Source organism: Danio rerio, chromosome 15 (genome assembly GCF_052040795.2).
Source record: "Danio rerio strain M-AB ecotype USA chromosome 15, GRCz13ab, whole genome shotgun sequence".
Lineage (NCBI taxonomy): Eukaryota > Metazoa > Chordata > Actinopteri > Cypriniformes > Danionidae > Danio > Danio rerio.
This window is the reverse complement of record NC_141035.1, coordinates 28,618,251-28,630,879: the sequence shown is the minus strand read 5'-3', so window position 1 is coordinate 28,630,879 and position 12,629 is coordinate 28,618,251. Positions and strand designations below refer to the sequence as shown.

At 34.0% G+C, this 12,629-nt stretch overlaps 1 protein-coding gene across 4 annotated transcripts in view; it reads left to right on the top strand.

Moving 5' to 3' along the window:
• The window catches only part of dph1 (diphthamide biosynthesis 1), a 186,655-nt gene extending 175,182 nt beyond the window's left edge, over window positions 1-11,473 (top strand). For 2 of the 4 annotated variants that reach the window (XM_087282953.1, XM_087282951.1), the window contains 2 exons: window positions 7,763-7,897; window positions 10,961-11,462. In XM_087282953.1, coding sequence (XP_087139079.1) covers window positions 7,763-7,897; window positions 10,961-10,976 — 151 coding nt within the window. In that variant the 3' untranslated portion in view covers window positions 10,977-11,462. 4 annotated transcript variants of the gene reach the window in all.
• Window positions 11,474-12,629: the final 1,156 nt, after the last annotated feature.

Sequence of the window (12,629 nt, the reverse complement as noted above, 5' to 3'; positions counted from 1 at the left end):
TTGACATCTGTGTGAAGGTATAGTTTACCCAAAAATGTAATTTTACTCACTATTTACTTTACTTACCTTCAAGTGGTTCCTTTCTTTATTCTGTTGAAAATGAAAGATATTTTGAAAAAAGCTGATTACCTGTAATCACTTACCTCCATATTAGGAAAAACAAATACTATGGAAGTCAATGGTTACAGGTTTGCAATATTCTATAAAAAAAAAAAAAAAAAAACTTCTTTTGTGTTCAATAGAAGAAAGCGTTACATGTATAAAAGTACATAGCAGAAAAGGTAAGGGAGGGAACACTTTTTAGACATCTTTTAGACAAAATCTTTTTCCAAAATTTTATAAATTATCTGTTGCTGTTCTAGTGGTTATTAAAGTCAAGCAAAAATTATATTCAAGCTAAAACCGTTTCAATAGTATTCACAACAGTGGTCTGCTTAATAGATGTTATAGAAATTAAACTCAGGCAAAAATCATGGTTTTTGATATTTGGCTTAAACCCTATATTATTAGTATACATATAGTATTGACTTCACAGTCATAAAATACAGTCAGAGGCCTATTTTGTGCATTGTGTACTCTAAAATCTCCATCTCACTGTGCACGTTGACAAGGCTGTTGACTTACAATGTTTAGAAATTGCCACGAGGGGAATCTTCCACTATTGTTAATCGACCAACCAGGCACGGTTATCTCTCGACGCCTTTCACAATAGGCTAATATCAGCCTATTAATCATCCCGGCTGATATATCGGTCCAAAGCAACAATGTACCCACTGTACCAGCAGAAGCTCATTTATGTTGAGTTTTTATGCCATCATATCTCTTAGTGAATGATGATAATGCTCACTAGAGCCATATTGAAGCAGCGCATAATCATATGTGGCTCTCATATTCTTGGCGTCACCGTAATCCATTTTCATTGCCACTTGGCCCACGCTGGAGCTCAGTGCATTTGGTGTCGTATAAGCAAGAAGCAAAAATGGCATTATGAGAATATATTAGAATGCAGCAATAACACATTGATGTTTTGCGAAGGCCTAAAACCATAACAAAAGGGGCTAAAGCGTTCATTCATTTAGTTCAAATATTGACAGAAGTTTTTTTCTGAAGGTGTCACCTTGTTTGTTGTTTGTTTGTATACTTTATTGTCCCTCAAGGGGAAGTTTTCTGTGGACTCGCACAGCACTTCAGCAGGTTCTGACACAATAACAATTAAAAATAAGCCCACATGCAAAAGAATTACATACTTTGTCGATCAGTGTTCAACAGTCTGATTGACACTGGAATAAAAGAGTTCTTAAGTCTGTTCCGCTTCCAGCGGAAAGTTCTGTATCTTCTACTAGAAGGTAAAAGATTGTTAAATGGAAAGAGTACATTAAAATTTGTTTCGCTTCATTCAGAGTGCATTGCTCGTAGAGTGTTTGTATACTAGTAAATAGTTCAGATCCTATTAGTTTTGTAGCAGTTCTGATAATATGAAAAATTTTAGATTTCAGATTTACAGAAAGATTGCCATACCATTTACATAGACTATACCTGAAAACACCTTCAAATGCAGCTTGATTGGCTACATTGTGTATTAAGACCAACAGAAAATGAAAAGTTGCTATTTTTAGGCCGATATGACTAGGAACTATAATTTATTTTCAGTGTAATAATCAAGGAACTTTGTTGCTGCATCATGGCTGCAGCAGGCACAATGATATAACGCAGCTTTTATAAAAAGTTGCCAGCTTGTTAACTGTAGCAGCATTGTATCATTGGCACCTGCTGCAGCCATGTTATGGCAGTGAAGTTTCTTGATTATTATGTCAGAATGAGAGTATAGTTCCTAGCCATATTCACCAAAAATCAAACCAAAATTGCTATTTTTCTTGTTCTCTTTGCCTTAGTGAACAATATAACTACAGTCAAGCAAGGACAACAGTCAATAGGACAAATATCTAAACTCATTTTTTTTTTTATGGATGCTAATGGTCTAATAGAATTCAATGCATTTTATGCTAAGCTAAGCCAAAAGTACTTCCGCCAGGCCCAGAGATCAGCTGAATGTATTAAAAAATGGTTAAACTCAATTGTTTAACTCCAGGAGAGTGGTAAAAAGATCGTTCTTTTTAAAAAAAGTGTTCCTTTATGTAGGTGAGGTCGTTAAATAAAAAAATTAAATTCTATTTAATTTACTTACCATCTGTTAAACACACACAAAGCTATTTTGTATAAATAATGTAACCTGCTGCTCTTGACATCCACAGTATATTATTCCTACTATAATAGTTAATGGTGACTAGTTTTCAACATTTTTCAAAATATCTTTATTATTCAACAAAGAAGGAAAGTCTAGGTTTGGAACAGCCTGAGGGTGAGTAAATGGTTAGTGCATTTTTATTTTTGGGAGGACTATCATTTTAATGAACCTCTTCTTGTGTTTGCTTTTACTGTGGAAAAATGAGAAGGCGTAAGTGTGAAGTATGAAGAAAGAGTAGCGAAGGCAGTGGTTTTCAGTGTGTCTCATGTTATATTTATAGTCAATATGACACACTTGCCTCATGTCAGTGTCTGGATTATCAGGTAGCTTATGCACAGCACTGATGAAAAGCCACTGAAAGAGGGATGGATGTGTCAGGGTTAATAAGAGCAGGATGGATGCAGGAAGGAGAAAGGAAGACTAGTGCTGGAAGCACAAGTGAAACGCTCATCCACAATCTGTATCTCATGAACATGCATTTTATTCAGTGGTATGAAATGTGTTTTAACATAACTGATTTACTAGACTCACAGAAATTAACTCTCTTTTACACATACACAGAGACATTCATTTTTTTTTTTTCAATGTTTTATTTTTATTAATATATTTATTTTTATTTATTTTTATTTATTAAAAAAATACAACATCAATATAATACGCATCTATCAAATCAATCAACTTTTATTTATATAGCCTTAATAAAACCAAGGTTGACCAAAGTGCTTTACACTAGTAAAAGCAAATTATACAATACAACAAAAAAGGAGACAATACAAAACAATACAAAAAAATATTAAAAAAATACAACAAACATTAAAAACATAACCAAGTGTCAGTGGTATGCATTAAAGCCAATTTAAACAACTGGGTCTTAAGCTTGGCTTTAAAAAATGGCCGGTCAGTGACTGTACGAAGCTCAGTAGAAAGGGTTTTCCAGAGTTTAGGACCTGCCACTGCAAAAGAGCGAATACCTTACTGCTTGTGGGGTGTATAAAATTTATAACATTACATTGTAAATTGTTTTTACTAATTGTAAACAAATATACATAGTATAGAAATAGTGCTTATTTCTAAATTGTTGACAGTCATTTTCAGTCATTTATTTTCTAGGTTTAATTAAAAAAATATTGTATTGCTTATAATGTGCCCTTTTTCATAATTTGTTGTTGTTTATTTAGTTATGTACATAATTTTTTGGTCACATTTTATTATACAACTCCTAATAAACCAGTAACTATGACTTTTATCTCAATAAACTTATAATTTTCTGCTTATTAGTTATTATGGTAAAGGTCAAATTTAGATATCAGGTGGAATTAATTGCATATAAATAGATATTAATTTAAGATATTGAATAAGATCTTGCAGAATATGTAACAATAAATAGCCCATATCTTTAGGTGGTGGTCCAGAGTTTATTTTTAAGGCTTTGTGCTTATAAGATAGAAAGCAATGTGTGCTCATGCTTCACTTGTTGAAAATCATGTTATTTTTCATATAAATATAAATCTGTAGCTAAATTGTTAGCGGTGCCAAAAAGCATTTCCCATTGTTTACATCCTCGCTACAACATACCATTAACGCTAGAAGCTATGCATGTAATTGATCAATTTTAACAATAAAAAACTTACAGGTTGTGGCTCACAGCTTTGTCAGTTGGAGGAGTTTTTAGCCAAATCTAGAACTGAACTTGTAGAAATTCTGGAAGCTCTCCTTTGTCAAATGCTAGCTATATATTTTTATAATTCTCTGAAACATAATTAAAATTACACTTCTCTCTTTGTGTCATGTCCTCTGGAAACCCAAATACAGAAACAGAACAAGCTCTGTGAAAATAGCAGTTTGGATGGCATTTTAGCATTATCTGCTATAACATTACAGCACATTTGATTTATGAGTGGGTGGTTCATTCTGCTGTGGCGACTCGATTAATAATAAAATAAAGCTAAAAAGAAAATGAATGATTTAAGAATGATAAAAAATATTACTTTTCTTTTTTTTAGTTCCCTTAATGCCTTTTAAAGTTAATGTAATACAATTTTGTTTAAAATATAATGTTTATTTCCTTATTAATTGTTTTATATATATTTAAATAATGTGGGACGTATACATATAAGTAGTGCACAAAAAAAATTACAATCCATTCCCAAAGAGAAAAAAAAAATCAAAGCAGGAACTGTCGCCTTTACAGTCAATAAAAGCTAGTGACTGTAGCATTAGACTCTGAAGGGTATTTAAGAGAGATTTATGGAGAAGTGTTCTTTATGAGGTATTGTAGTATTGTCAGTGGAGAGAGACGGTTCTGCACCGGAGGCGGGGGTCTTTGTCATTTCACCAGTGTGGTATCAGAGCCGTTTGTTACGTGAAGTGGGTATATCTGTGCCCACGGGCGGAGAGCAACACGGTGCATTGATTATTCATATAAGCGGCTCAGTCTGACGAATGGGAGTTTATATAATTTCGCCACATGCATGAGGTGCTCCTGCATTCCTCTGGAGGCCTGGTAATGTATTCGTCTGCATTTGTAGGTCACGCGGAACAGCACGGATGGAGCTCACCTCGACTCAAAGCCTCCGCCTGGTGTGTTGCTTTGTTGTGGAAGATCTTTGAGCTTTGGTTTATACACAGAGCGGTCTGGGAGATTGTTTGTGGTTTGAGAGTCAGGTGATAAGAAGGAGTGTGTGTAAGTCTGTGAGTTGATTCCAAGAAAGAAATCGATTCTGAGTCGTTGAGAACAGAGAGTTAATGCTAAAATTCAAGAAACCTTTTCATTTTAAAATAATTCATTCATTTACTCACTCATTTTTCTTTGGCTTGGTCCCTTATTTACCAGGGAATGAACCGCCAACTTTTCCAGCATATGTTTTACACAGAGGATGCCCTTTCAGTCAGAACCCAGTTTTGGGAAACACCCATACACTCTCGCATGCACACACACACACACGCACACTCACACTACAGCCAATTCACCTATCCAATTTAATCTCATGCAAGCACAGAGAGAACTTGCAAACTTCACATGGAAATGACAGCTAGCCCAGCCAAGACTTGAACCAGGGAGTGAGGCAACAGTGCTAACCACTAAGCCACCAGGCAGTCAAAATAAATAATTATAAATTAATAATCAATTAATTGACTCTCTATTGCTACACGCTCAAAAACACAGACACCCACGCACACACACAGACACACACACACACACACACACACACACATATTATTGGCTCTTTATGTGTACTTCAGGGTGGTTGAGGCTCTGTTTTTCTCCACCAAACACCTGAGTAATATTCATGTTTCTCAAACATTTCTTGTTCTGTTTGTTTTTAGCTGGGGTAAGAAAAAAGAAGATTCTTTATATTTTAAATAATAGATAACATTGTTCTCCAACTTTTTGTCCCAAAGGCCCCCCTATAAGAAATATTTCAGGGCCCCACACAAGGTATTCTGACCTGAGATAGCATAAAAGTTGTATTAAATTCTCATTGATAGCAGAACATAAGAGAGAGCCTATCCAAAAACTTGTATGGTTCTATGCACGCTATCACCAGTTGACAAAGGTGACAAAGCACCTGTATAGCACCCTAAAAGCTACACTCAAAATTATTTGTGGTGCTTTATCAAACTACTTAATTAATATGAGTTAAAACAATACAATTCTTAAGGTTTTTGTGGACAACTTTATTGTTGTATGTTCAATCCACTTAAATTTGTAAAAACTGTTAACTTGATTTGACAACATGAAGGAATTGTGTGGAACCCAGAATCAATTTGTGTTGGGACAACATGAAGGAATTAAGGTAACTTATTAGTTATTACAAAAAGTGAATTGAACATAGAACAATTACGTTGTCCCCCCTAAGAAATCAATATTTGTGTTGTTTCAGCTTATTTTAAATAAATAATTTGAACAAACAAATCCTATCCAGGACGCCTATCCAAGGTTTAGGAACAACAAATAACAACTTGACTTCTAGTTGATCATTTGGTATCAGAAATGGCTTATGTGAAAGACAAAGACCTCTAGATTAAGCTTATTTTAGCAAAATAATAAAAAATTATCATGTCTTGATTTTTTTATTATTTAATTTGGACACTAAGGTCTGACTTTGCTTAGACAAAAGTTTTGTCACTTAGCAGAAATAAAGTACAGTATAGAGTATAAAGTTATGGTGCAGTGGAAAAAGAATGAACATTGTTTATGACTCCCCATGAGCTTGGACAACTGCATCCATACGAGATCCAATAACCCAAATAACTTTAGAAAAAAATCATCTGGAATAGCAAAGAAAGCATTCTTGCAGGATTCCTAGAGTTCATCAAGATTCGTCTTTAATGCTTCCTTCATCATCTTACCCCAGACATGCTCAATAATGTTTATGTCTGGTGACTGGGCTGGTCAATCCTGGAACTTTGATGTGAAGGCTAAAGTAAAAAGGAGGGCTATCATGCTATCAGGCTGTTGATGTTGTCATCCACTCTGCAGATCTCTTGCATGTCCCCATTCTGAATGTAACTCCAAACCAAGATTCTTTTCCTTCACCAAACTTGACTGATTTCTGTGAGAATTTTGGGACCATGGGGGTTCCTATCAGCATTTTGCGGTATTTGTGATGATTGTGATGCATTTCAACAGATGATTCATCAAAACAATCTAACCTAACTAGAAATCAAGTTATTATTGGTTGCTCTGGGATTGACAAGACTTTTGTCATATAGTGTAGGTGCTGTAGCAATTAAAGTGGTTTTCCTATTGATAACGAGCCAATTTAGTGCTGTTTAGTTGAATACATACTGTAAAAACATAGCAGAGGCATGACATTAAGTGATATATCTTATATTTGTTTCAAATAAATATATACTTAATTTTTGTTTTGTATTTATTTTGTCATGCCAATGTAGTCAAGAAACCATGTGATTTCTCTAAGGCTGGGTACACACTAAATGATTTGTAAAATCTATTTTAAATGTTGTAAACACAAACATGAGGGTAAAAAATCCTAGATTTCAGCTTTTGCTTTTATAGTGTGTGGTGATGTGATAGCACACTGCACAACAGCAGATCATACACCAGTCTCAACTATGGTTTAATTTATTTTATTAATCACATTGACATCGGGTAATTACAATGTAAATGCAACAGACAATAGTACAAACAATGCTTTTTGCAATAAGGAAGATATAACAGTTTTAAAGAAGTGTAACAGTGGTATAGCAGCAAGCAAGCAAGCAAGCAAGAAAAAGGTCACAATGTAACCACAGAAGAAGCTTTAAATAGAAAATTAGCAAAAATATTTTTTGAAGGAAGATGCTAATAGTCTAATCCAATTCCATGACCTAAGCTAAGCTAAAATTGTTCCTGCCAGATCTGGAGATCACAACTAGAACTCCCTTCATATTGGACTGGATTCCGTGGCTGATGTGTGTATGAAGCCCATTGTCCTGTTGTTAATCCTACAGTAAGTCAGCATGCTGATGTGTTTAATAAACTCACACAATTTGTGTGTGTGTGTGTTTCAGGCAGCAGTGGCGCTACAGCAGGTTGGATGGCAGGATGTGTATCCCATGGATTTCTATTCCAATCAGAGTCTGGGGGCCTGGACTCCTAATCATCCGGATAACCAACCTAAACGGCCTGCACGCAAAACCGCACAGGTGTGTATTCTGTAAGGGTTTTTAAGAAAAAAAAGCTCTAAATATTATTTCATTATCGTGTTTAAAGTATAATGTTTATTCGCATATTTCATTATTAATTAGGTAACAATTTACAATAAAGTTTTATTAGTTGATGCTAATGCATTTACTAACATGAACAATACATTTATTACAGTATTTGTTCATGTTAGTTAACATTAGTTAATGAAAATAGTTGTTTATCGTTAATGTTAACTGACTGTGCATTAACTAATGTTAACAAGCATGATTTTGGATGTTAATAATGCATTAGTAAATATTGAACTAATAAATGGCGGTCCAGTATTATTCAGAATTAGTTCAAGTTAGTAAACACATTCACCAAAGAAAGCTGTTGTGGCCATTAATTGATTTATTAAAGTGAATATCATTTATTTAAATGTAAATAAATTAGTGTATTGATTATTTAATTATTAATTGTATTTCAATGCTTCAAGTAGTTGTATGGTATAATATAGTGTTTATAATGTATTATTCGCTGATGTTTTGCTAATACTTTTATTTATAAATTACTGATTTTATATCAATTATTATTCAATGAAATATGAAAAACTGTCAAACTTATTTTGCTTCTTAAACAAATATGACTAGCATGGAAAAATATATATGAATGTATTTATTAATTGATTTTCCCCCATTTCAGTAATTTGCTAGTTCATAATCTTTATTTAAACTAGTATGTTTAACTGCACTAGTATCTCATATTTGAATAATACAGAAGAATAGATAACTTTAATGTGATGGTTTGACAGTTTCTATAATATAAGAAGGCCTGCAAAGTTCTACATCTGGATCTGTTTTGATGTAAATAATATTCCAGTGCCATCTAGTGATGAATCACTAACAGAGAATTTAACCATCAGTTCTTGCAGTCAGACTGTACAGATGGGTCTCACAGCAGTGATATTTGTATAATATTATTATTATTCTAATACACCTGGTAATTTTTGAGGGTTATAGTTAATATGAGATTCTCTAAGTAAATGCTCCTGACTGAAGCTCATCACTCCTTAGTTTTCTTTGCAATAAGACCCTATACTCTTTGATTTCTGTGATGTGGAAAATGACTCTGAATAATGGGAGTCCAGTATTAAAACAGTATGTCACAAAATGGATCAAAAGTAATGCTGTGCAGTGTGCTCTTAATCAAATCATGATGTGTCTAGTGTTTTTCAATTTCATACAAGGAAAACTGATATCATATAATTTACCCAGAGAAACGTCTTCACAAAAACCTGCCAACATAAAATAACTTTGCTTTGGTTTGAAGAAATTGTGAATAGAACATCATTTCAAAGTATTTTCTAATAATAATATTAATAATAATTGTATAAATAATAATAATAATAGAACTAGTAAATAAAGTGCCTATAGAAAATCATCATACCTTGTGAAAAACTATACCTTTACTCACAATACACCCTGCTTTCAAAAGACCTTGGAGATAAAGTTGTAGAAAGGCACAGGTTAGGAGATGGCTACGAAAACATTTCAAAGGCTGGAAAAGTTATTTAACAATTTATTTGGTTTCAAGCTGAATTAAAAATAAAGTAATTCTTTCAAAGAGGTATGATGATTTTCTATAGGCACTGTATAATTCTTACAATTTTAAGGAATTGAAATGTTATTTTTACATGAATTTGTACAGAAATAAAATGTTACAGTATTTGAATAAAAATAGTAATTCAAATCTTGAGTTCCTAAAAATGATAACAAAATGGTGACAATTAAGTTGTTAAACTGTTGATTGTAAAATAATACGTTTTGTGATATTTAATAAATTAGTTTAATTATTTTAACTATTTTAGTTACTGGAAATTAGATCACAGTTGCTTCCACCTTCTACCTGTAACTACAGATCTAGCAAAGTAGTTGCTAACGTACAGTACAAGTTTGCGATGCAGTTTGTTGGAATGATGAAAATGGGGAATCACCAAGTCAACAAACCATGTTTAAAACGATGGAACTTGCAGCCTTAGTTGGCTAATGATGGTTTTCGGAAATACATTTCTGGACAGGCTCGCACTGGCACGACAATAGAAAAGCAGTTGTTCTTTGCGCTATACCTGGTGGATATTGCGTAAAGTACAAAAGAGTTTTTTTTATTATTATTGAAAAGGTGGCCTGCGACACTGCGAGTGACAGATTACAGCGCTGTGCGTGAAAAAACACGCATTCTCTGTAGCCGCATCTGTAGATTATTGCATTAATAATTAACTATTAAATTGGTGTCTGGAATAAAATCTAGCAGGAAAAATTTAATTAAAATTGTAATTTTAATTAAATATTTATGCAGAATTTGGTCAACAAAATATTACATTTCATGCTTAACATTTAGTTTTCCTCAGAAAATTGTGCACAAAAAAGTTAATCACATTTTCGGTCAAACATTAATGTATTCTTAACATAATTAGCGTTCACATGTCAATGTATTCTTAACATAATTAGCATATTAATATGTAAATAAGATTAAAGATGCTGTACTGTATATTTATATAACAAGGACTATTAATAAATGTGTGTATATATTTAATGAATTAAATTTGGATTACCATTCAATCTCATGTTAGCATTTTTTGTGAAACCCATCATACTCTTTACAAGATTTTTGCTTGATGATTATTTCATTCATTGACTGACTGACTGAAAAAGTTTTCAATTAGTAGCAGATAAATAGACAATGTATTTTAATTTCCAGTTCTGTGAAAATCAGCGGAAAAATAACAAAAATTCAGATTTTGTCGTTTCTCATGACCAACTTAAAAGCACCTGGGGATTTTAGGACCAGTACTTTAAACAGAAATGATTTTTTAATCCCTTAATTACTCTTCTAAGTGTATGATTAATCCACCAATATAACAGACACAATCTGCGAGTCTCTAAATCCACACAGGATGTCTGTCCTGTGTTTTATTCCTTATTGTATCTCTCTCCTTTTTCTCTCTCTCTCTCTCTCTCTCTCTCTCTCTCTCTCTCTCTCTCTCTCTCTCTCTCTCTCTCTCTCTCTCTCTCTTTTATCAGAAGGCTGGTCAGCAGGTGATCAGCTGTGGTCAGGAACAGAGCGCCTCCTGTGGTTGTCAACCAAAATAACATACAGCCTCATGAACATCTGCCGGAGACAAGCGGACCAATCACACTTCATCACATCAGCCTTCTGTTCACACGCACCGTCAGTCAGTCAGTCAGTGAGTGAGTGTGTGTGTGTGTATGTGTGTATGAGATAAAAGCTCCCCCTTGAATGAACAAAGTGTGGTTTCGCTTTAGTCAAACGTAAGCATGTTGTCCCTCACCTACAAAAAGAAAGGGGCTGGCAGACATGTTTTCATGGTTGACCTTCATCCCTTCAGAATTACAGCAGGAAAGAGTGGATTCTTTCTGTGTGTATGAAGAGAAAATACTCATTCTGTACTCTACATCCAGCTTTTTATTTGCCTTAATGCTAAGCTTCTCCGACAGAAGCACTTCGAATGTTTTGTACAGGATATCTTTTAATTATGGGCAAAAATAAAATGAAATCTTTACAGTTTTCTGTCGGACTTGATTGAGTCTGAGTGCTGGTGTTATCATTATCAAAAAGCCCCCCCACACCCACATTTTATTTTAAACAATCTTCTTAAATTTTGTTTTTAAAAAGGCAAGGCTTGTGAGCTGAAGCTGAAAATCCGAATTCAAACATGAAGGTGATCAGATTTGTTATAGGGACTTTTGCTCTAATAGTTGATGTGGAAACTGTATGAAGGACATGATGGGTCATATTGGCAGAGATTGATATGCCTGCCGTACATTTGACTAAAGATTGGCGATCATTGGATTGTCCTGCAGGATGAACACCACAAAGAATGCATCTAAATTTATTGAAGCCTGATTCAGGGATATTTCTATAATGTCTTTGAGTGGCCTGCTCAGTCTTCTGGTTTGAATATAAAGTATTTGATAGGACTTAAAGACAGCAGTGGCAATGAGAAAATCAAAATCATGGGATTGTAAAAATCAGAAAACATAACCTAAAATATTATATGGACTGAAAAGGAAGGAAGGATTACTAGTCACTGAGAGAGATGTTTGCAAGCAGTTTGGGTGAACATTTATTAGAGGTTATTATATATTTATATATATATATACACTGGCGATCAAAATTAGAGAACAATTTATAAATAATTGAACAATTCTGAAATAATGTCATCTTCACTGCTCAACAGTTGAAGGATTTTTTTGTCCCGTCTATACCATGCTACCAGAACACCTTTTCCACAAAATAACAAAGGCATTTCAACAAAAAAACATTATTTTGCAGAAAACACACTGATCAAAATTAGAGAACAACAATGACTGTAGCATGGAAAAAGATTACCGCAAAACTTTCTGAAGGTTACAACAGTCAGCAATTAGTATGAAGTGTACAGGCCTCTGCTCTGAATGACTTCAGCACATCTGTGGCCACAAGACAGCACTAGTCTCTCATACTGCTCTGGTGTGATTTTGGCCCACTCTTCTTCCAGTGTTCTCGACAGTTCAATGACTGTAAAGTGTTTTGTGGCCATAACTTTGTCACCAAGAGTTTTCCAGAGGTTCTCTATTGGGTTAAGGTCAGGACTCTGGGCAGACCATGTCATTATTTCAATATTTTCAGTTTCAAGGAACTGCTTTACCCATTTTGCTGTGTGACATTGCACGTTTTCCTGCATGAACACTG